This window comes from Oryzias latipes, chromosome 22 (genome assembly GCF_002234675.1).
Source record: "Oryzias latipes chromosome 22, ASM223467v1".
NCBI lineage: Eukaryota > Metazoa > Chordata > Actinopteri > Beloniformes > Adrianichthyidae > Oryzias > Oryzias latipes.
Window position 1 is genome coordinate 11971826 of NC_019880.2, and position 25102 is coordinate 11996927.

Here is a 25102-nt window from a genome sequence, read left to right on the forward strand (position 1 = left end):
ATTGATACAAGATTTTTAAATTGTATCTAAACATACAAAAAATGTGTAATTGTTTACATCTTATGTTTTTTATACAAATTCTACCTTTTAAGGCCTTTTGCAATTTTTTTTAATTTACCTTATTTATGCTATTTATGTGCTTTTATAGTGGAAACATCTTTTGTTTTGAGTAGTCTGTCACTATTCCTTGTCAGACACATGGATGGATCAACACAAACAATGCAAAGTTAACATTTGCCTTACAAAAATAAATGGAAAGTTACTATAAAGTATGTTTTCTATTTGTGTTGTAATCTGCTCCTAAAATTCAAAGACACAATTCTGTAAAAATGAAAATAAAAGGTATCATTCGACAGAGAAAAAAAAACTTTTCCTTGACTCATTTAGAGCTGCTGCAGAAACAGCAAGCTTGAGAGTACAAAGCAATAGGCCTGTGGACTGGAAATGCATCAACCTGAAGATTGCTATAGGGGAATTACTTGGAGGGTCTCTGTGTGGAGTCTTTTTCATTATCTCCTCCGATTCAAGGGATTATCAGTCAAAGATGCTGGACAGCAGAGTGAGATTGGGGACTCAATAAGGTTTTGCTGGAAGCTGCCGGAAGCTCTGGATGTAATTAAAGATGGGGTGGATTCAGATATAACCTACAGACAGCTGCCAAACATGACATATATACAGTATACACAAACCGTGGTTATGTTGCAGGTTATTACTTAGGAGGAAAATCCTTAATAAGGTAACTGACTTCTTGGGTTATTTTTTATCAGACACGGTTTGTGTTTTTACACATACCTGACATAACCCAATAAGTCAGTTAATCTTATAGACACAATGAACTTTATTGACTTAATAAGGGAAGTCTTAACAGGTCAGCAGACTTTGATGTAAATTTATATGCATTTTTTGTTGAAAAATGAATGAAAGCAAAATTTTTTCTTTTGTCTTGAATCAGCTTCTAGTCCACCACAGAACACGGGCTTGAAGTGATAAACACACGTAGAGCTCAGCGACTTCCACATTCAAACTCACAGGAAGGGTCCGTCTGTGCCGTTTTAACCTCAAGAGCTTAGCGGGGCTCATTTTTTTTGCCAAATCTCCAAATGCTTCCCCACGTAGCAGACAAGAAAATACTGTCACTCATGTTTTTTTTCCTGTTTCGATTAAAAGCGATTGTAGAGACGTTCTGTGGTTTCCTGTTTATCCTCTCTTGGTCTGCAATGAGAAAATGTGCGAGTCGAGGCAAATGTGGATTACACAAAGTAACAGTAATGTTAGGTTAAAGTCCTCATCTGGCTGAGTTTCTGTTTCACAGAGACAAACGTGTCCTGCAGAGACACCCATTAAGCTTTTAGTGGCTCAGTTGAAGAAGAAAAAAAGAATGATTGCACTTATTACAAAAAAACACAAGCAGCTGCAATTGCAACTGTACTGTATAGTAAAAAAATTCTGGTGTGGTGCCCATTTCTGAGTTTTCCCCTGTCAGCATGAATCATCACATTGCTTTCCTGTAAGATGGAATCTTGCATCATCCAACTCAAACATGTCTGATCCGGTTAAAGCCATTTAGACGAGGAAAAAGTTGCCATTTCCAACACACTGACTGCAGTTAGCTATAGAATAAACATTAGGAGGTAAATCTCCTAAATAAATCCACTCACTGTCAGTTTATCTTTATACATTTTTTAATTTAGACGGAAAAAAAAATTCAATTTGGCGAGAGCATTTGTATTTTTTCCAGAGATGGCGGAAATCAAAGAGGAAGTATTTAGTCTGCCCTCACAGTCTTTTCCTGGAGTTAACGGACACTCTTGACTTTTCAGGAAACCTCAGGCTTGTGTGCTGAACAGCAGAGTTCTACTTGTGAGTGTGTGTCTGTGATGTCCAAAAACAGCACAGCAAAAGCATTAAAGGATGCAATAGAAAGGCTCTTTCACATCAAGCAAAACAGAGACAAGTCATTACAACACAACAGCATAAGTGCATTTTGTAAACACTTTGGATGAACGATAAAATCGAGCCAGGTGACAGTTAAAAAACCAAGAGTAATGTGGAAAGGTTGGCCAGCATCCAGTCATTTCATTTGAGTTGATGAAGAGTCCTGCTTTCTTGCTAAGTGGTGTTTAAACAAACTGCAGAAAACTGTCCAGGCAGGAAAAGCAGCAAGATGCCAAAAATGGGAAACTAAATCTCAAGTAGTTCAGGTGAGGTGAAGGAAAAGTTTCTAAACTCCTCCTGGTTGACAGAAGGTATTACTGGACCATCGATGGGTGTGAGAGTGGGCTCTTCGTGGGTGAAGTCTGGGTCAAAGTTGTTCACGTCCTCTGGGGTTTTCTGTAAGGAAAAAAAATGAAACATTGATTTTAGTCATAAAATTTTTAAGGAAACTTTTTAAACACAACTTACTGCATTATTTTGTCTAACGTACAATTCTTGGCTTGAACGGCGGCTCCATTTCTCTATTATTTAGTTTTTCCCAGTCGATGCCAGTGAAGAAGACGTGGCTGGTCACGGCACATTCGCCGCCCTCCGCAGCCACACAGCCCAGGCGCCGCGCTGGGTTTTTGGTCAGCAACTTTCAAAGCCAAAGATGACAAATTAATTAGAGATTTATTCGAGCAAACATTAAAAAAAAATCTGGAAAAGAAAATTAAAATATGGTTTTGTTGCCCAAATTCAGTCGACTGTTTATGTAGACATGTGTTAAGACAAAAACTAGACCTAACCAGATATTTTTGGAGGAATGCCATTGTGAACCAAAGCCAGACACCCATCCAGTAAATCCCCACCTCCAGACACATACACACCCCTCTGCCGCATGCTCAGCACCGCTTAGTTGGATGAAGGTCAGAGTAGTTTAGTAAAGTGTCTCAACTTCCCAGCACTGCGGAGATTAGAATAATACTGGTGGAAATCCAACTGTTTCTGTTATTGCACAGTCCAGTGGGGGGCTAATTGTAGCAGGAAGTGTCCCAAACAAAGCTCAAACTTCAAGTTAAAAGGTTTTTATGGACCTTGCTGCTGAGAGAAAGGAATTTGATCAAATTATCACCATGACCCCCCGCCCTCCCCCTCCCAGGGACAAGGAGTGTCTGCCTCCTGTTTCCTCAGCGACGGTTTCTAGAATAACCTGTAGTCATTGTAGAGATTGGTATGTCCTGCTACAGGAGCAATAAATAGTTGATCCAAACAACAATGAACATTCAAGGAAGGCCAAGTTTACATTATAAAGACTTGACTTTTTAGTTCAATGTTTATTTCTTCAAAAGTATCAATGCAGACATGAAACAGTTTGATTTTTAGTTACCATAACAATAAACGGTACTTCCATACATTATGCCAAACATTGGTAAATCATTGTGTGTGCTGACCGCTCCTCCACGTTGCATGGTTCCGGACATTCAGAAGGTGCATTGCACAGCAGCTGGACAGTTGTGAGATTTAGGAAAGCACAGATTTGACGACATACTATAAATTATTTGTCGTAAGCAGGATTTTTGCGTAGAGTAAAAAAAAGACAGAAAACACAACCTATCAAACTAGTACTGGTTCTCTAAGCGGAATTAACTCTCAGGAAGGGAGATTATTCGAGGGTTCAGGCAGCTTAGAAGACTAGAAATCAGAAATTGTACTCCACTCAAGCTGTGGCTTTGTTTCCATGGTTACATGTAAGCTGCATCACCTGCCACATCAGTATCACAATGTAAAGAAGCAGTTTTTCTCAGAAGCAGAAAATGAGTAAAAAGCATTAATGAGAAATCCAGTCGAGAGACATATTTTTAATATGAGTTAGTTAACAGGCAATCCACGTTTTTTGAAAATATTTAATATTAAGGAATTGCTGAGTCTAACAGTTGATGATGTGACTTATATATGTTTCAAATAATTACAAATAAAGTTGGGTATTTAAATTACCTTAAATTACCCTTTTTCACCTCAAGTTTTGCTAAAGAACACAAATGTCAAGTTTGTCAAAGCTGTTCTTTAAAACATTCTGCAAAACAAAATTAGATTCTATAGAACCCCTATTAGATAATCTATTTTTATAAAAGGACAACTACCGACAGATGTGGGAGAAACGATGTGGGTGGTTGATGTGGTTGGTGAACACACACATATAAATAAGATCTTTATGGGAGAATATCAAAAAGAAGTTAGAAGATGTCTTAAGGAGAAATCTCCCCATGGGTCCACTGATTTTTCTTATGGGTTTCTAAATATATTTTGCATGTTTTATTGTTGGTTGCATACAAGACCATCACCCTGAACTGGTTTAGGCCCTGCATACCAACTATAGCTCAGTGGACACAAAATTTAAGACAGGTCTTTTGACTGCCCAACTACAGCTGAAAATTTTAGACAAGAGTGTTTACACTTTTGGACTGATTTTTGTTTGATCCCTGAATTTATATTGTTTTATTGCCCAAAGTTTTTTCCTCTTTCTTCTGCACTTGTCAGGATGAGCAAAATCACAATACATGGAACTTTTTAAATGCCTGTAATTTTGCATCTTGAGGAAATAAAGTTTTGAAAAAATGCCTTTCCTTATCTGAAAATACAGAAAAACCTAACACTTCCTTAATAAAATGAGTAAAACAACATGTCAGCTGAGCTTCTTGCTTACGAGAACAAGAAGAACCTTCCAGCAGATCAGCCTGTGGTAAAAATAGAGCAGCTCTGAAATCCATTCACACCAACATGGGATGTGTGACACTGGAGACAAGTCAGCAGTAGCAGCTGGAGTGATGTGGCGCGAACAATAACACCAGGACAACTGCGTGCAAAGGCGGGACCAATAGAGAGAGGAGGAGTGGTCTCATTTATAGCTCATGCACTGTAGCTGACCAGTGAACCATGCCTTAATATAGTTACGTAACAGACTGGGGTCAAACCGCTAGCTGGCATGGTTCCTAGAACTGCCAGTCACCCTACAGTCTGAGCATGTCAGCCATAGAAATATAAAACCTCCAGTAACTCTTTAGAAATCCCAAAAGGGCAGCCCTCTTGACTAAAGCTCTAATAGAGCCCAAAGAACTAAAATATGCAGCTTCATTAGAGGATGCTTACATATTTACAGATTATTAGTTTTGATCTACAAAGCTGCCTACAGATTAATTTCTTGTCATTATTGCATCTTTGGAGGAAAGTCAAGCAAAGATGGAATCAGGTAAGGAAAGAACATACCAGCCCGACCACCTTTATTATTAATCTTTCTGTGCAGAAAACGATAAGCTGAATGTCAAGTGAGAGTAGACTCACAGCTTTGAGGATGTCCACAGCCTCTGTGCTGAGCCAGGATGCATAAACAATCTCTTCATTGAGGATGGATTCGAACAGGTCGTCTTCGTTTTCTGCCTCGAAGGGGGCGTGTCCTGACAGCATCTCGTACAGCAGCACCCCCAGGGCCCACCAATCCACAGAGGCGCCGTACATCATTTCTTGCAGAATCTGTGCACACATACCACAAGATTGGAAAAAATAATTCTTTAAACAATTTAGCAAGTCTCAAAAACAAATTTGAGTCTTTGAACTTAGTGTGACAGAATGCAGTGATGTTAAAGACCAAAGAAAATCATGTTTTGGGGATTTTTAAACATGTTCTTGTGACATTTTTCTGATGATGGAGGACATATATGATGAAAATTAAGATTAAAATTGTGAGTATTTTTTTATTTAAATGCATTCACTTACAGAAAAATACATCCATGTCTATCTTTGTTTTTCCAGTCTGAGAATAACTCTGGATAACTCTAATACTTCTCGCCAATTTTGTTGCACCACTAATGTTAGGTTAGGATTGTGAGGGCCTGTAAGATAACAGCTCTGCAGAAAATATGTCCAAGAAATGACACAGGTTTTCTGATTCTGGCTAAAAACAGGAACCTAATAAAAAAACCTTAATAAAATAAAAACCAATGGAAACGCTTTTAAAATAGATCAAGAGACAATCGGAGTGGGTCTTTAAGGGTGGAAAATGTGAGGGCAAGCAAAGAGGTCTTTCATAAATGTAAACCGTTACTGGTGGTTACAGGGGGGAAAAAAACTCACAAACAAGTCAGTTTTGAGCACCAACTATGCAAATAACCAACTAACAAGGTGGGTGTTTAGGTGAGATCATAGTTTCTGTAAAGAAAGAAGCTGGTCTCAGTTGCAAAAATGTTTTTGTCTGGCGGACAAACAGATTGGCCCAAAAACTCCTCAACTCCAGAAAGAAACATACGAGTAATTCTACTTTTGATATATATATGTGTGTGCGTGTGTGTGTGTGTGCGCGTGCGTGTGTGTAAGAGGAAAGCTGGAGGGCTGCATCTCTCTATACACTTATTTTAGATTTATCTCAGTTTAAAAAAAATTAAGTTCCAAGTGCATTTTGATTTTACAGATGCAAAATCTTTCTTCATTGGTTGCAGCTTTCAGTCTTTAAGTAAACCGACTGGAATCCACAGGTGTCCATGTAAAGTCACTGGAAGAAAAGTCACACTATGAAGACATGCAGTAAAAAAAAGAAACCACAAGGTCAGGGGAAGAATTTCTCAGACCTGGTTTATGCCAAGACATGACTGGAAAAACAAATTGGAGGATAAATCGTGCAGTCTACAGAGTTATCTAATAGGTGATGTCTGTACCATTGAATAAATAATGAATTTAAGATGTCCTCCAGACACTTCAACAGAAAAATAGTCACCACAAATGTGACAAAGAATTCCTTGTGGAGACAGCAGGACCTTACAGGGAAACTTCTGCATTTCTTCTGAACCATCTAAGATTTTATGGCCTAGTGTTATAGAAGTCATTCCTCAACAAAACACAGACAACAAAATCTTCCCGGAGAATCTCCAGAGGTTTTAAAAACAGAGACTGAACACGTTACATTTTTAAACCGAGAAAGACCATAAACGTCATATTTATCCTTTTTTTTTTTACCATAACCTTCGCAACTGTTCGAGTGATATGTAAAGAAAATACATGACATACGTAGAGTTTGCCTCTGAGGCTTGATCAGGTGCAACCTTATAAAGTTTTATGGGCTTCCAGCTGAACATGCAAACTGTGTTGTAGTAATGCAGGTGTTGGTTTGAAACTGAACCTTTGCTGGTCTGATTGCAATCTGCTGTAAATAGCAGAAGTTGGTAAAAATGGTAAAAGTAACTATTGGGTAAGACTGAGTCCCGCTTACAGCCTCTGATCGCAAATCAAGCCATCTATTCTCTAAAATAAAGTTAGTTTTCTGTGCTCACAGGAAGTCACTATGGTCACAACAATAACTGGGTCAAACTGCAGCAACTAGAGGGGCCGCAATGATTTGCATTTAGGGTATTTGCGCTGCTACACGTTTGCCTCAAGAAGAACAAAACAGGAACCAACAAAGGTTTGTCATATTAAGACACACTGGAAAACACAAAATATTACAAAGTAAATTTGTCAGGTTTCAGTTCAAATATCTTTTCAACTTTGATATAAGACAAAACTTAAGTAAAGTAAATAATCTTGATTGTTTTGTTAAGCCATTTGAACTTGAAAAAATCTAATTTTAGATCTCTGATAAAACTAGTCTTTTTGACTGATAATTTACAAATAATTTTGACAAATTTATCTTCTAATGTGACTCTAGATTTGTTTAACTTCTCTAGTTGTACAATTGTAGCACTTAAATTAGGATATTGGGGGAGGTGGGTATAAGCATGTATGTACATTAATGTACCTACTTTTAAAGATATAATACATAATAAAATAAGTTTGCATTTGTAAATCAAGACATAATATTTTCAATTATCAGAGCAAGAGACCTAAATGTTTATAGCTAATTTCAAGTTTTTTTTGTATTAAAAGGGCAGGATTTTCAAGAAATCTTACCAAGACAAGTCTACTAGTTTCTTTGGCATATTTACAACAGAAAAAATTTTGGAGTCTATATTTTTGTTTTGAAAGGGAAATTTTTTTCCAGTGAAGTACTAAAGTATAAAATAAGTCCCAAACCTCAAGTCCATGTTTCAGATTTCTTAAAAATGAACCTCAAGTCAAGTTTCCATGCTGCTCCATGTCTCCCAGAGAGCCTCAGGCCGGCAGAGACTGTTCATGTTTTTAAAAAAAAGGCATAGCTTTTATAATTCTGGGTTTTGGCTGAAATATCTATAATATGTTTATTTGATATTTAAACAATTTGATCTGTTTTTACTCTTCTTTACTATTTTGTGACTATTTTCATCTTTCAATTAAGGTCTACTTCCTTTTTTTATTTGGTTATTGATATTTGCTTTGCCTTTTTCTGTATTTTACTCTTTTTAGATGTTTTAACTCCAGTATTATCCTCAGGGGGATCCTCCACACACTGACCAACCATTCTCACGCGGGGTCGTTGCAGTGGGATTTTCCGGGTCTGGCTGCTTGTCCCATGGTGACATTCTCCGTGACAACGATCGGGTTGGTCTCTGATCCTTGAAATGTAATTTTCTCACATTTGCATCAGGCCAGGCTTCCATGTTGGTTTTTAGTTTACACTTTGATTTCTATGCATATGTTATTTCATGCCTTTTTTGTTGGGTGCGATGGGTCAGGACGGTTGACGTCATCCTGTGGGTTTTTAATATATATATTTTTTTAAACCTATAAAAGAACTTTGTGTTGCTGCTACATTAAAAGTGTTTTAGAAATAAAGTTTGAATTCAAATTTGCAGCAGAGCTTCTGTGACATTCTGGGAGAGACTGGGTTAAAACATAGTTTTTAACAGCTTGGGGTTTGAATCCTTAATATAACAAAAAATCTTACATACTTAAATGGTTAAAAATGAATGCTACCTGCTGTACTGTTCAGTGTAAAAGGATTTTACTAACCTCAGGAGCAATGTAATCTGGGGTTCCACAGAAGGTCCCTGTGGCCGCACCTTCAAATATGTTTTCTTTGCACATCCCAAAATCTGCCAGTTTACAGTGACCGTCTTGGTCAAGAAGAACATTGTCCAGTTTTAGATCCCTGCAGATAAAAAAAAGACACGATTTATTTAAATAAATAAAAAAAATAAATAAAAAAAAGGTGCTGTTATATACCAATGAAGCATCTAGAAACAATGACCATATCTGATGTTTTTCATGAAGGAAATTTGGAAAATAAAACTTTCTTTTATTTTTCATTTTGAAAACACTTTATTCCCAACTGATTTTTTTTATTCATCGTGATACCTAAAGTAAAAAAAAAAAAATAGTATTAATTGTGAATATTTAGAATAACAACTGGGGGTCTTTGGATTTATAGTTTTTATGATTTATTAGTATTTGGGTTAAGTCCATTAACCATGGACCTATTATGAAACTGTCCTTTTAAAACAATTAAATAAAAGAAGAGAAAAACACAAAAAATTTGTTGTCTGTTAATCTAAAACAAAAAACCCCACTACTGATTTCTCAACATTAAAAACAATTGAAAAAAGACAAATATTTGAATTAACTGCACTGTAAATACTAGAATGGGCTCTTTTGTGAATGCTGCCTTCTCTTTAATCATCCACTGGAAGTTATTCCTAACTGTTAGTGTCAGTTTGTGCTTTGTCATCTGACAGTGCGATTAGTTGGGGCTCTGACATTCAGTTCTAATCTGGGGTCAGGTGACCCAACTGCAGACAAAGGTCACGGCGCAGAGAAGGCCTTAACCTGGTCAGAGGATCCCATGCGCTCTAACAGGCTGAAGAGGAAATGATTTAATTTGCAAATAACACACTTATTTTTTTTCTATTATCATGAAAAGAGATGATACAATCCCAAAGAGGTTGAAAAGATATCACTGATAAGAGACTGGTTTTGTGGGATTAATCTGATTATCTTTTTTTCATTACTTTTAATTAATTGTGTAACAATACTTGAATGAGAAACCTTTTAGTCTGTTTAATCAAATTGAAATATAAACAACAGTGATGTTTGCATGTGAGCCCTTCACATTTAAAGCAAATTTAGTACCATGAAAAAAGAAATGGACAATTGATTTTAAATTAGTGATACATTTTCTGTTGTTAGAACATCTGTATTTTTCTGCTTCTGTTGGCACAGAAGAATTTTCTGCTTCAAATCAATTTCCTTTCCATATTAGAATGAAATGTCCACTGGTAAATTAATTCCTACCTGTGAGATTTTAATCACAAATGATTAATGACCTATTTTTTTAAGGCAACCTCACCCAGTGGTACGACAGGCAACACCCAGACTTAGACCTTGAACTTTGTTTTTTTTCAGACTGGATACACTTTACAACTTTGCAGTTGCAGTAACAGAAACGCATGATCCACAATAAAGTGTTTTTTGGGTGTTTATATTTTTGTTTTTGGAATTAAGCTGGATTTATCCCACATGTTTGGATTACAGAGGTGCAAAAATATATATTTGAAGTAATGAGATTGCAAAGTTATAAACAGTCAAAATTTAAAAACATCTACATTTTTAAACAGGAAACATGATGGACATGGTTTTTCCAACGCTGAGCACCTGAAACAAAGAGCTTCACACACAGACAATGGATCAAATGATGAAAGCGGATACACAGTTTAGTCACTGGAGCTTACAATTTTAAATCAGGAAGGCACCAACAGCTTCTTTCTTCTTGCCCTGACCTGAGGTGTGGGTTTCCATTTTTGGCTCACTAATCTGCAGCACTTGTACCATCGAGCTGTGCACGGCCTGTACAGCTAAGTCATGCTGCCCAGTGAAGGCAGAACACATGAACCACTAAATATAACTCAGAATTTACTGCTACATGATGTTCTCCAATGCAGTTTAACATGTACTGGCAGGGGCCCGCCACGCTAGCAGACAAACTCCAAAGAGGGTCTCAAGAATTTTGAACTTAATATTCTGGAGACATAACTTTCATGTGCTTTTTCATTTGGTTGACATCTTGTCTTTTTTCATTAAATCTTAAATAAAAAGCACAGGGTAAGCAAACTTTTATTTTATTTACTTTGTGGTAATTTCCCCTTTGCGGGATCAATAAAGTTTTATTCTATTCTACATAAAAAAGGAAAACTCTTGAGAATGCAAGCAGTAAAACGTCAGAACAGCATATGCTTCTTTGGGTTTGTAGTCAACACGCTGAGGAATTTTTTTTGGAGCAAAGACTAGTTGCTTACAACTTGTGTGCATTAATAATTGTGAAATGAAAAAGCTTTGAAGCCCCTTACACGCCACAACCTGTCACAAAAAAAAAAAAAAAAACATTTCCTAATATCCTCTGACTCTCGCTTGTCCCATTTTTCAAGGGTTGCATGTCCTGCCCCTGGGTTGGCTTTTGCAGCATGTTATTTCCCGAAGTTGTACAACTGTTGAGTTGTAGAATGATGAAAACAGAGATGTTGAGAAATGCTTTTATATCCTGATTTGCGCAACTTTGTAATAGATTTTCAACAGTCTGGTAAAAATTGTACAAGTTGCAAGTTTGTGTTAACCTACTGGAAAACAGACTAGAGGGGAAAAAGTCTTTACCTTCCACTTTTTTAGCAGACTTAAAGTCCACATCATAAAACTACACGAGACAAATAAAATACATTTTAATTTCTTTTTAAAAAAGCACATAAAATCAGGTTTTGATTGAAAAAAAATAAAATAAAAAGGACAAGAGAAACCAGCTGTAGCATCTACCAATCAGGTAATCATACAAGACTTCCACATAAGACGGATGCAACAAAATGATAACTGTATTCTGAGAATGACCTTATGTGTGGATGCATTTATACAAAAGGTTCCAAACAAAGCTTGCAGAGCAGAGATTCATGCAGCACAAAGCATCCCCTTTCCAGCATTCCAGTTTCATCTTTTATAAAAACTCACCTTATTGTAGTTTTTGAATTATGTGCATTTTTTTTATTCGAAAACCTCAACAAGATTTGATTTATTTGGAAAAAAGATTTAGATATCTAGTCAGGAAACAGTGTGGCAGATCTGCTATTTGGAAATGAAACTATACCCATAACTGCAACTTTAAAAAGGCTCGTCTTTACCTTGAAAGCGGCATCCTAACAACTTGTTTGCATTGGAGTCTTTCTATCAGACTTAGTAGATTTGTTCTTAAAGATCCACTCGGTTGAAATTGTGTTTTTGGTGTTTCTAAACAAGTTTTTGTGGCATTTTTATGATGATGTAGGAAATGAAGCTCAAAAAAGCCGTTCTGAATATTTGTTTGGTCAAATCATTCTACTAGTTCTCCCAGCAGATAATAAGACCCTGTTTAAAAAAGATTATATTTGTGACATAGAAAATATGATTAGTGAGCCACAATCTCCCTGCTCCAAGCTCTCAGCAACGGGAAGGGGAAGGGGGGTGGGGTTGCTCCACGCCAGTCGTCCCACACACAACTTAGAGGACAATTTCGGATGAACTACTGCCACTCTGCAAAACGACACTGTTTCTTTTATTTTTGGCTAAAAACTGCATTATCATAATTAAAATATCACTGGGAATGATTCTAAAAAAGATCAATAGATGATCGGAGTGGGCCTTTAACACCCGTAAACACTATTGGTCTCCAACTAAACACACTTTAACACTAGACATGCTGCAGAGTCTCCTGCATCAAGAGTACAGTCTTATCTGTGTTATGAGAAACATTTATTTTGGTTATGTTAAACAAACAACTTAAAAACATTAACATAAACATTGACACTGATCAATGTCAACAGAAACATTGGAAAAAAAAAATAACATAAACATTGAACAAAACTAACCGAAAAAGGTGTTGGGTGAAGCCAAGGCTTATTTCCCCAACCCTGAATACAAACATCACATCTACCTACAAATTGTTAGAATCTTAAATCAGAAAAGAAAAAAGAAGAGGAAAAAACCAAAAAAAAAAACAAACACTTCTCAAAATGACCTCACAACCACCAGAGTCTCTCAGTCCAGAAGGTATTTGTAAAACATTTTAACTTTATACATTTTCTTAAAGTGAAGTATGGATTTTGCATTTTTCAGTTCGTCTGATAATAAATTCCACATGTTGACCCCCTGAACAAAATACTATTCCTTAATGCATTAGTTCTGACCACTTTCTTTTTAAACATATCTTTACCTCGAAAATCATAATTATTAACTTTTATTTCAAACAAACTCGGTATTTTGGCATGAAAAAATTGTTTTTTAACTTTAAACATAAAAATTCCAGTACTAAGATCAACTAAATCAAAAATTTAATTGCCCTTAATTTAGGAAATATTTGTTTTGTGGATTGATTGTATGAAGAGTGATTTACAATTTTAATTTCTTTTTTTTGCAGAATAAAAATAGGTTTTGTATTTGACTTGTAACTATGCCCCCAGATTTCTAAACAATAGGTCAAATAAGGAATTATGAGGGAACAATATAAAATATACAATGTAGCTGTGTTTAAAAAATATTTGACTTTATGTAGGATGGCTAATGATTTGGACAATTTAGAGAGAACATAAGTTATGTGTGGTTTCCATGATAATGTATGATTCAAAATTACTCCAAGAAGTTTTATTTCATTTACTCTTTCAAGAACAACATCCTCAATTTTTTAACTCAGAGATGTTTTCCAGTTTTCTATAGCCAAATATAATGTACTTGGTTTTATTTTTATTTAAAGACAGTTTGTTTGAATTTTCATATGTTAATGAAATACCCAACTTAACTTTGACAAACAAATTCAAGAAAGTCTTAAACTTCAACAAATGTGGAAAAAAAAATCATGTGATTTATAAGTTAGAGAGGAAACAAGATGTGTCTTTAAAAGCCCAGGTGTTGGATTTTTCTTTAAAGCATACCTGAAATGAACATTTTGAGTATTTGCAGTTTGTTTTGCACATGTCTTGTGTTTGACTCTGACCTGTAGATGATGCCTTTGCTGTGCAGGAACATGAGAGCAGACGTGATCTCAGCAGTGTAGAACCGAGCTCTGGGCTCATCAAACTTCCTGGACTTCTGGATATGAAACATGAGATCCCCGCCATTGACAAACTCCATCACAAAGAAGAGACGGTCCTGTCAGAGTTTGGAGATGACACACATGTGTATGTATAAGATCACTGAAGCCGCACAGATAATCTCATGCATGGTAATAAAGAATCAGTAAGGCTGCTATAAGGACAGTTCATGGCTGCTTCCCATACATTTCTGATGTCTAATGAGTTTCTGTGCAATCAACCGCAGCTTGCAGTCAGGAAACATTGGAAATCTAAATCCAACCCATAAATCTTTCTGCTCTTGTTACATGCTGCTGTCAATAAGTGATCTAGAAAATAGTAAATGAGGGAAAAATCTGTCAGAGGATGGAATTTACAGATGTGCTTGTGTGAAGTGATGAGAACATTCAAACATTGTTACAGTCCATAACTCAAAAGTGATCTTTTTTACGGCAACCTATCATTATTATGTGGTACAGTGCTGCCACCTGCTGACCAACTGCCCAAATTACAATAAAAAACAGAAAAAGTTCAAGCATAAATCACGTGGAAGTTGTAAAGCAGATAAAATGCAAAATAAATAAATTAAAAACCAAAAAAAACAAAAAAACAAAGCTTAAATTAACTAGAGCAGCATGTGTGCTTGAATAAACCCACCGGTGTTTGAAAGCAGCAGTAGAGCTCTGTGAGGTAGGGGTGACAGCGGGCCAAGGACAACACCCGCTTTTCTGTCATGGTACACTCAACGTCATCATCCTGTAAGATGATGTCCTTCTTCAACACTTTCACAGCAAAAACGCGCTCTTTGCCATTAAGTTTTGCAAGCATGACCTGCAAACACAACAGACATTTACAGCACTTTTAGTGAGAAAAAAACAAGTTGTAAGCCTCAAATAACGTCTTTTTTTATTAACTGCCAAATCAGAACAACCTTTTGTATTTTTATAAAGTAGAAATAATGAGTTATACGGTTTTATTGGCTAAACCGAACAAGTAACTGCAGTTTCTCATTGTGGTAATTTTGATATTGCAAAAAATTTTTGATTGACAACAAACAAACAAACAAACAAACATATTTTTGCATTGTTCTCTGAAAGCCTTCTTCAGTTTTCTCATGAATAGCTTGCAGCTAAACTGTAAATGACAGTAAGTCCTTCAGCATAACTCATCTGATTACAGTTCCTTGTTGTTATGTTGTGAATAAGTGGAGCAACCAAAAATGCAGATGAAGCAGCAGCTACTGTTTAGAATATGTGATGTTGGTATGAAATGTTTGCTGTATGCCAACTTGGCTGAATTGGTTGGAGATGCAGTCCAATTATTTGGTAAATATAGGCACAACTTCAGTGCATTCTTTAGGCCGTCAGCAGCTGAGGTGAGTAAAGCTTAACATTCTTTCATTAAGTGGGCAGATGCTTCCTCGCAAACCACACCTTTCCAAAGCTCCCCTTGCCAAGCACTTGAAGGAAAGTGAAATTTGAAATTCCCAGACGAGGCATCTGTTGTCTGCTTTCTGTACTTGTCGTACTCTCCCTCCTCTCAGACGATACCCTTTGCTTTTCTGATTGACTGTTGGTTGCATTTTTGACCTGCAAACATCAAGAAGATTTATTGATTAATTCATGCTTAATGGTTCTGACTGAAATAAATACAATGATTGAAAAAAAAAATGATGCAGTACTATTGTGTTTCTCTTGGAGAGTCCTCCTGCTTGCAGACCCATCTCTGCGAGCGTGTTGGCCAGCTCCACGCTGTTCACGCCACAGTTTGGAGCAACATTGCCCTGACAGCGGATGTGAACGTTCATTTTGCAGACTGAAAAATATGAACCGCATAAAAAAATGATGACTAAAAAAGAAACAAGTAAGTTCTCTTTCAGCAAAACCAGAAACTCTCTAGGCAGCCCTTACTTTTACAGTGTAGCCCTTGTCTAACAATTCCCCACAGAAGGGAGCCACAGTGGTCACAGAAGGTGGGCGATTTGTAGTTGTGATGGTTGAACTTATGGGGGACGTTAATGCTGAATCCTTGATTTATGGGCTGCAAGAAATCCACACAGTTGTCAAACACCGTGCTATGCAGTATTAAGCAAACAACGCATTATTTAAAATGTATTTTTGTCAGCAAGACCAGAATAAAATGCATTAGTTCCTTTTTTTAAAGTCAAAGTGGGATTCTATTTTTGATCATTTCTGTACTTGCAAATGTTTTCCATTTAGGAAAAAAAAAAACCTTGAGCTGCTCAGCAAAATGCTGTAAGACGGAATCAAACCATCATTTAAAAAAGTGTAAGGGTGTATTAATAGAAACAGAAAGACATGCAAGCAGCATGCATGGAAAAGTACAGATACGCAGACTACACTTCAGTGATCGGGTAGAGCAGAAACAGGAAGCTGAACGGTGGTCTGATCACTGCAGGTGTTAACAGCGGTGGGCGACTGCATGTGTAGATGGGGGTTGTTTTTGCATACCTTGCAATAATGATAAAAAGGGGGGGGGGCTTGAAATCTTTTCAAATAAAAGCAAAAACACTAAAGGTAAAACCGTCGACATCGTGAATATTTTGAATAAATTGTTAGAAGCGTGAAACCCTGATTTTGGAGGGAAATTGTGTTTGTCGTTACCTGATCTTTCGCAGTTTTCTTCATGCGTGGACACACGGTAACCACCAGCTGGTGGCACCGTTTATGAACTACACATGTGCAGACTAGGGGGAAAAAAATAAAAAAGACTTGGGTCAAATTCATGGACTAAGACACCATCGCAAAAAACATAAATGAAAAAAAAAAAAACCTGCTTACTTTGACACTGGTAACCCTGCTTTCCAAAAACTCCCCTTTTGAAAGAGCACACTGTTAGACCCAGTCCTTACAAGCGATTCCATGCAAGCTGCAGACATGTTCTCACCAGATGAACTCCTTGCAGTGAAAACAGAACGTGGGCTGACGGAGGAACGTGGACATGAACTTGTGCCCGTTGACCTGGTGGATCCTGCGCCTCACGGCTCCCTGCCGTGCTCTTGTAAACTGCTTCGGAGTCTTTACCGTCGTCACGGCATCATCTGGAAACACGTAAAGGCCAAGACTTTTTTTTTCCCTTCTCTGCAACCATTTCTTTTTTTTTTTTTTTTTACCTCCAAACAAAAATCTTACGGGGGGGGTTGCAACATTTTTTGCTGAAAGGCTAATCATTAAAATCCCTTTGTCTTCAAAATTTTTCAATTTTTTTTTTTTCATTTAATCTTTTACCTATTCAAGATGAGCTTAAAAAGTACTAACTGATCTTGGGCTCTCAAAAGTAATAAACTTGTCAAGTAAACAGAAACATTTATTTTTTTCTGCTTAAAGAATCACTTCAGTAACGATTTAACCATAAAAACTGATTCTTGTTTTAACCGCATTGAAGTAAAACAAAGAAAAACCCTCACGTTTAGAAATGAAAACCATCTCTGCAAGCTATTTTTGATTATTTAAAGGGAAGACAAAACTGTTTCAATATCAGTAGCTTTTTATGTTCCATTACATATTGAGTGCATGTTTTCTCAGTCACCTTTTAATCCAGATTTCGGCTTACGTTTGCTTGCATGCATTCATTCACACTACAGTTTAGCATTTTAACCGCTTTTCACATTTTCTTTTGTATATAAAAGGATTGCATATGAACCCAGCGTGTATATCATCTTACTTTTTTCTTCAAGCCTGATAGTTACGAAACATTTTGTTAGCATTTCACCTCCTTGTAGTGCTAACTGATCTGGCACTCGGACTCCTAAAACCTTCCCAGTGATTTCTTTGTGATTCTTGCATTTCCAACATTTAAAAAAAACAAAAAAAGTAGATAATCTATATTGATTTGGTTGTCATAAATTATTTTCATCTTAATAAAAAGATGCATCTAAACCTTTGACTTGCTCCGCCTGTGACTTTAATCACAGACAAAAAACAGTTTACTGTCTGAACTGTTCAAGTCAAAACTACACACACCCTCTCAAAAAAAAGCATCATTTTTTTTATTTTTATTCAGGCGACTTTTTGGTAAACTACCACTCCTGACAAACAGGAGTAATGCAGAGCTTTCAATTTCCCTTAAAGAGTCCCGCATTTAATATCTGATCGCTGTCAACCTGGAACTTAAGCAAAAATCTCAATCGAAACACAAAGTAAGTGAGTTTCTTTTCTAATCTAACTACTACTAGTTTTAAATGTTACTTTTGTGTAATGCTATTGAATTCTATACAGAGGAATACATGGAGAAAATCATTTAAAGTTTATATTGCATCAGTTCATTCATTCATGACAGCTGTTTGTTTTTTTTTAAATAAGGAAATTAGAATATAGAAGAAAATCCCAGGAATTCATCATGAAATAAGCAACCTGAACGACTTCTTTGCCAGACCTGTGCAGCCACTTTCCCCTGTCGTTCTGGAAGAACTATTATTACTGAGAAGATGATACACATTCACCGTGTAAGAGCTTCCGTCATGTAAGGATAGCAGGGTTTTTTTTTTCACATGCCAACAGAAACCGTTTGAATGCGTTCACACCCTCCTCTGAGTTTCTACTGTTGCAGTCTGAAGTCACACAGCCGATCAATAGACAGAACAAAAACCTTTATCAGGTTGTAAAAAATAGCAGACAATCCCAAATCCAAAAAGCAGGAAACACAAATGTCAAACACTTCAAGGCTCACGGCTGCAAAGAGCACTCCAGGATCACCAACAATTACTATGTAATGAGGAAAGTTGCATGTTGCCAATTTTTTTTTTAGACCAATAATAAGTTCAATAACGTGAGTCAACAGTTGTCCTACAATCACATCAATTCAAAAAGATTTTTTTTCATTAAATAGTTTATTTGCACTGAGCCTCTACAAAATGTTGTTATAAGTGTTTGTAAAGTGTGTGTGGTTGGCTTCTGCACATTTTCACCTCACCAAATCTGCCCCTTCTTTGCAAAAAGTATGGACACCCCCGTCTTAAGACATTTAATGCCTTTAATCTTACAGGTTAATTTTAATAAGGTAATGATATTAATCCAGTCCAGTTTAAGGTTGTTTGCTTCCCACTAAATGTCAGGTCATCTTAATCAAAAGCCCTGTCCCAACAGTCCTTTTCATTGCACCTGCCACCAACACGATCAGCGTTGTTTTGCTGAAAATGCCTGGAAAATGCTCCACCCAAATTCTCAGACAATGGTTTTGCATCGATGAAGTTTGACAAAAGGGAATCCTGTCAAGAAGACATGAACAGGCTCAAAAATGATAGAATGTACTGGTCACTAATGATCAGCACAATCTCTTCTGTCTCAGTTTTGTTTTTAACACATGTATTTGTGTTGATCACAATATTTGTTCAAATCTCTCCAAAAAGAAATCTCAATGAAAGATTGAAAGACGACTATGCTACTCAATGACATGGTAATGTTGCAACCAATTTAAAACAACTTTCCTTACTCATTTAAACTGGACTATTGATGTACTTTTAATATTCTACAGAAATCTGAATTTTTGATATTTTCAAAACATTTATATTATTTGGACTTAAGTCAAAGTTTTGTACTCATGATAGTGGGATAATAAGGGTTGTGGACAAAATGCAGAAACCATACCATCAGTGAAGGATCCATTGAGTGTAATTGTGACATAGACTTTGCCCTCTGGTTCCAAGTCCATCTGCAGATGAATAAAAAGAAACAACAAGTTCAAAAGCTACAGCCACAGCCAAACAAACAAGTTCGTCACACACACACAAAAAAAAGATTTACAAGAGAAAAAAAATTCAAAACAAACAAATCAAAATGGTCCCCAACAACAGAACACGAGATGGCATCAGCTACAGAGCTTCATCTATGACAACTTCTTCAGATAAAACAGTGACACTGCATTTTAGTCATTCCTTAGCTGGGATCTGATGTCAAAAGAATCTGGGTGTCTTTACGGGAAAACAGAGCAGCAGGTTTGACTAGACGCAGTCCTCTTATTATGCGTGCCAGTGACTCACATTTTAGAAAATACTTTTCTTTATTGAAGGTAGACACAAACAGGCGGGCAGAGAAAAAGACTGAGCTGCTAGGAAACCTGTAGGTCACTGAGAAAAAAAAAGCACACCCATGCAGCATGAACCCTTCCTGGAAAAACCTGACGAGGCAAAAATACTGACATGCGTGGAGGCGCCAAATCCAAAAATGACAAACTGGTTTCACTAAGGTGGCAGACTGATCATAAAGTTCAATTAACAGACCACCGTTTCGAAATATGAGCTACCATAAATATGTTTTGGTTACCTAAACATATCCTGTGTCTCAGACTAGTTTCCATTGTGACACTTCCTGAGTGTCATCAAAGCTTTACTCACATCCATTCAAAGACACAAGAACTAGGTTGTATCGACAGCTACCTCATAAGTCATAACTGCATGCGACACAGCGACTGACTGCTTTCTGCTAAACATGAACAGGTGTGTAACAAATGTTTAAAAATTAGGGGGAAATCACTTAAACTCATCATCTTTCTTTTAAAAATGTGAGAGTAAACTGCATAGAAGTCCATTTGTGTGAGACAGGAGATTTCTCATTTCTAAGCCAACCACTGCAGCTAAAAATAAAATGTTTAATGCCGCATCATCACAGAGGAAGTATCTTTCTTACTTCTTTATAGGGAAGGCAACACCCTTTTTTATTTTTTTTTTGGTCAAACAACAAGTCACACATGGAAATGTATGGGGGCTGCATTGACCCACTTTGTTTCCTCATCCTTACTAGACGCCATTGCATAATGTGTCTTCACATGCAGTAAAAACGTAGGGCAACATACCAGAACCAGTAGTGTCACATCATCACTGTCAATGTCATTTGTTTTACAATTTGACTATTTGTCAATCATTAAAAATTAATTTTCATCCAAAAAACATTTTTTTTTGTTGAGAAAAACAGTTCTCACATAAGTACAGGGGTTAAAACTGAACAGAAGTGGACCTTTCATAAATAAATGTGAAAATTCCTATTAAAAATTAGCATAAATTAGTTTTATCATTTCAAAAAAATAAAATTACTTTCAAGAAAAAAAAGCATTTACAGATGTATGAGTTGACACTGAATTAAGTAAAGATCCATTTGATTTGAAATAAAATCCAACTTTAAAAAGCTAAAAATTCTTATTATTCCGCATCCTGAAGTGTGATCGAACATGCAGCACAACGAAAACAGAAGAAGATTTAAGCAGAGAGTCTTGAAGCACGGATCAGCTGGTGAGAAAGCTGTGACAAACACGGGTGTGGGCGTGTGGAGGCCTGCGTCTCTCATCTGAGAGGAACCAGCCTGGCGCTTATTTGCACAACATAGCACAAAAGGCCCTTCTCACTTTAGATCTGGTAGATAGCAGCTCTGAGTTTGACTGAAGATGTGAGAAAACCAACTGCAGACCAAGTTCTACTTTTGCACCACTTCCCCTTGGTGCTTGGGGTCTTTCTGAGTCAAACTTCTTTCTCTTCAAGTTTTCTTCATTGCATGTAATCGACTGACAGAGATGAACCCATTTTTACATGGAATAAAGAGGAACAGAAGAAGAGAGCAAAAAATGCACTGTTTGTATTACTTTTAAAGGATATGTTTAGTTAAGGAACATGAAAAAAATGTTTTTAGGAATAAAGTTAACACTGACTTATAAATATTTACAGCAAGATTGTGTAAAGGGATAGGTTTTCTTTGCATTTTGCACTATAGAGAGAGCACCAGGTCTGGACAGGTTTCCTTTAACACCTGAAGAGGCTCTAAAAGTCCTGGAGGGATGAAAGTCAGTCAGAAGAGGGGGAACTCCAACTTAAAGAGGAGCAGTTTCATCTCCTAAAGGGTAAAAGGCCCTTTTTAAGATCCTCTCACATTTTTAAACCACAAATCAACCAAATGTGGTTAAGGTGCTGAAAGTTTGAGGCTAAAAAGAATAAAAGTCTTCAAAAATTCAAAGCAATTGTTGCATTTGTTGAACGTGCCTGGACATTGCGTGTGATTTGCAGCTCCTTCAATGTTTCTTCATCCCATTGATGCCAGTTTCACACCACGCTTTCTCCTGATTACTGACAAAGCCTCTAAGCCAATAAGCAGAGCATGGGGCCTTACAGGTGGAAAGCCGCTGGCAGCATCAACTCTGCTCTACTATCCAAGTCCATGTAAATGTATTGTTTTAAAGCTGGAAATCTTTACAAATTGAAGATTTTTGCATGTCAACCTTCTTTTTCCTGCCCTATGTATCATATGTTAGTGATTATTTTATTGGATCACAATTGTGATCAAGTGATTTACTACATTTTCACAATTTTTTAAGTTTATTAATCACTTATTTACTATTTTATCAGTGCCTTCAGCTTACATCAACTTCAGCAGCATTGTAATTTAAGCATATATACATATATACATACATACATACATACATACAATTATAGATTTCAACATATGAGACAAATAGATAAAATAAATAAGTAAAATACAAACAAAATAAAGGTTAAGTGTGTATTTAGATCAACATTATGGAAAACTTGCAACTGACTTTGAATAAATTCCAATAACAAAGTTGATTGCAACTATAAGAATTCATAGAATATTTTGATACGTATTCCAACTCCTAAAAGGCCATAAGACATTAGAAAGAAGTTGACACTTATCCAGTTCTCCTCACTCTGCTCACCTCAATCGACATTGAGTTGAAAACATCAGCTGATGTAACTTTACAACCCTAGTCGATTTAAAATAAAAGTAAATTTATTGTGATTAGGGCAAAAAGAAATTCTGGATTTGAACGTTTTAGCACTGAAAAATGACACCCTTCATTTAAATGTGACCAAACGCAATTGATGGAGAGGTGTGAGGCATTGGGTAAAAGGTTCAGAGAAAAAAAGGGCTTGATCTGAATAATCACCTGCAGACAGGGAGGTTTGATCAGTATAATCTAAATGTGTGTGTATTTGATTTGATCTAAAAAGGCAAATGCATGAATGTGATCACATGCAAATCTTTTTTTTTTAATATATATAGTTAATCAAGTTTGATTTAGGTAAAAACAAAAATGCAATATCCTTGAGGAGATTACATATTATAACTGTTGCAAAAAGGGTTTTAATCAGAGATAATCTGGTGTTAAATTATTTTATTACTTTGGTCCACATTTGAAAGACATTTTCTTAATTTACTTTTAAAAGTAAATTAAAATACTTTTCAAGATGTGTGCTGTTTTGGAAAAATGGCTGGACACGTTTTAATCCTAATCTGACCCTCGGGATTAATAAAGATTATTAAAAACTAAAGGATCAATCAGTCACTTGTGATGGCAGACTGAATGAGCTGGGAATCAAAACAGGAGTCCATGACACCTGGGAACTTCCCAGTTCCTACTCACCCATTCCTCAAAGTTCTCCCCCGTGTTGATGGTCTTGATGAGGTCTTCGAACTGGATGATGCAGTTGGCCACAAAGTCATCGTATCCGAGCGGGGTGTCGTGGAAGACCGCCAGTTCGATCTGCTTGCCGTCGTTCACGTTCATGCAGAACTCCTCGTTGTAGGTCGGCTGGTTGGTCTTCTGCTTGGTGTGAGTTTGTCCGATTTTGTATTCGTCCACCTTCACCACCATGTAGGGGTCCAGCGCCAGAGGGGCCTTGTTGAAGATGACGGAGTGGCGCGTGGAGGCGGTGGTGGGCTTGAGGTCCAAAGCCTCACCAATGCGCAGCTTCAGGTACCCGTTAAACTTCATCTCGACAAAGCGCGCGCGCGCGCATAAAGAAGCAAAAACACAAATAAGTTGTAAAGAAAAAACGTAAAAAAAGAAAATTAAATATTAATTTTAGAAAAACTGTCTATTCTAGAGTAGAAAACGGAGTTTGAATAAAGTCACGTCGTCTTGGCTCCAGTGCAAAGTCAGCTGTCGCAGCTCTGGACCAGCGAGCAGTCAGCCTGAAAACCTGTTTCTGAGCTCTTCGGGTAATAGGAAGCTCCAGCAACAACACGCCGAGCGGGCGGCCAGTTCCGCATAACTTGTCAAAGTGCGAACACTAACCCAAAATACACAAACACGAAACCTCCCAACCTGTCACAGCTTTAGTGGGTCACGTGGTTACATGGGCAGTCGAATTGGAGAAAAGGGAGACCTGTACTACATTGACCGGCATGCATTGCGGTGTAGTCGTGGATACGTCAGGAAGCCTCACCTGTCCTATTTCGTAAAATCAGCAAATTAAGATAAAAAAAGACTATTTCAACAAATGTATTTTATTTTTTTCTTAAATATATTTTTTAATTTCTTTTAAACATTTCAATTCAAAATTTTAAACGTTTACAATTTAAGAAAACATTTTTTTAAATAAACTGCTCATTAATATATATTTATTTTGGGATGCACCTCTACTGTGACCGTATACATCATTCTTTCTCCTTGGCATTAACACTTGTGTATCTTATCTGTAAATAAAATTTATCAAAAACAAACAATGATGTGCGAAAGGAAGATTTAAAATAAACAAAAGTCTTGTCTTCTTTACCAATCAAGTAAAGAGACCATTTTCCATTTTACCTAGTTTATCATTGTATGTACACAGAGAATTTTGCGCTGATTAAAAGTATTTATAATTACAAAATTAAATGTAAATATCCGATTTAATATTTTCGATGTCATGTTACATTTTGAATGACATGGTTGGGCAAAAAATTTCAATTTTGTTATTTAAGTGTTTATTATTTTGAGGATATTCCAAATATACAAATGTAAATGGTCCCACCCTTTTTTAAATCTTTTCTTCTGGACTTTAAATGAAATTAAAATACAGTAGAGCATGTGGAAAATATGAAGAAAATTTAATCTAAAAAAGGAACATTTTTTTTAAATATTTTATGTTCAATAAGATACAGTCAACCCTTGTTGATGTGAAGGGTGCACAGTATTTGTAGTGTTTTCTTTTACCTACCGTCTCAATAAAGGTTGTTACCAAAAGATAGAAAGAAATGTCCTCTGCTAAACTAATGTGCTACATCCTTTTGTTTATGTGTGGGCTGTTAAAAATGTGTTATGTTCTGCTCGTGAAGATTCTTGTGTGGTATATTTTTGAGTTGTATTATCCTAGTTTTTGTTTTCTTGTCTTATTGTTTATGGTTAGTTTGTATATTGATGTTTGGCTATTAAAGATTTAAAAGTGTCTGGATTAAATTAAGGCATTGAGATCCTTTGAATGG

General features: G+C 36.5%; 1 protein-coding gene and 1 long non-coding RNA gene across 3 annotated transcripts; one reads left to right on the forward strand and one right to left on the reverse strand.

Annotated features, from left to right (window-relative positions):
* Positions 1-1664: 1664 nt before the first annotated feature.
* Positions 1665-23979, reverse strand: prkch (protein kinase C eta). 2 transcript variants are annotated; one of them, XM_023951757.1, is made up of 14 exons: positions 23280-23976; positions 19502-19565; positions 16803-16956; positions 16697-16731; positions 16520-16602; positions 15806-15935; positions 15577-15710; positions 15329-15484; positions 14553-14726; positions 13820-13974; positions 8830-8968; positions 5257-5445; positions 2426-2572; positions 1665-2331 (listed from the first exon to the last, which is right to left on the reverse strand). In XM_023951757.1, the coding sequence occupies exons 1-14, from the start codon at positions 23628-23630 to the stop codon at positions 2182-2184; spliced, it is 2061 nt and encodes a 686-aa protein (XP_023807525.1). In that variant the 5' UTR covers positions 23631-23976; the 3' UTR covers positions 1665-2181. The 2 variants fall into 2 exon arrangements, with proteins under 2 accessions (XP_023807525.1, XP_023807526.1); XM_023951758.1 differs by having other exon boundaries at positions 2219-2331; positions 2404-2572; positions 23280-23979.
* LOC110017512 lies at positions 4631-14511 on the forward strand. The gene is made up of 3 exons (XR_002292929.2): positions 4631-5164; positions 8311-8418; positions 13846-14511. It is a non-coding gene; the product is annotated as an uncharacterized LOC110017512 (long non-coding RNA).
* Positions 23980-25102: the final 1123 nt, after the last annotated feature.

Coding starts and splice junctions, on each gene's coding strand:
- prkch (XM_023951757.1), bottom strand. CDS start 23,630: ATGAAGTTTAACGGGTACCTGAAGCTGCGCATTGGTGAGGCTTTGGAC. Junction 16,732..16,802: donor CACTGCAAGGAGTTCATCTG/GTGAGAACATGT, acceptor CTCTTTCAAAAG/GGGAGTTTTTGGAAAGCAGG. Junction 2,332..2,425: donor CGCCGTTCAAGCCAAGAATT/GTACGTTAGACA, acceptor TTTTCCTTACAG/AAAACCCCAGAGGACGTGAA.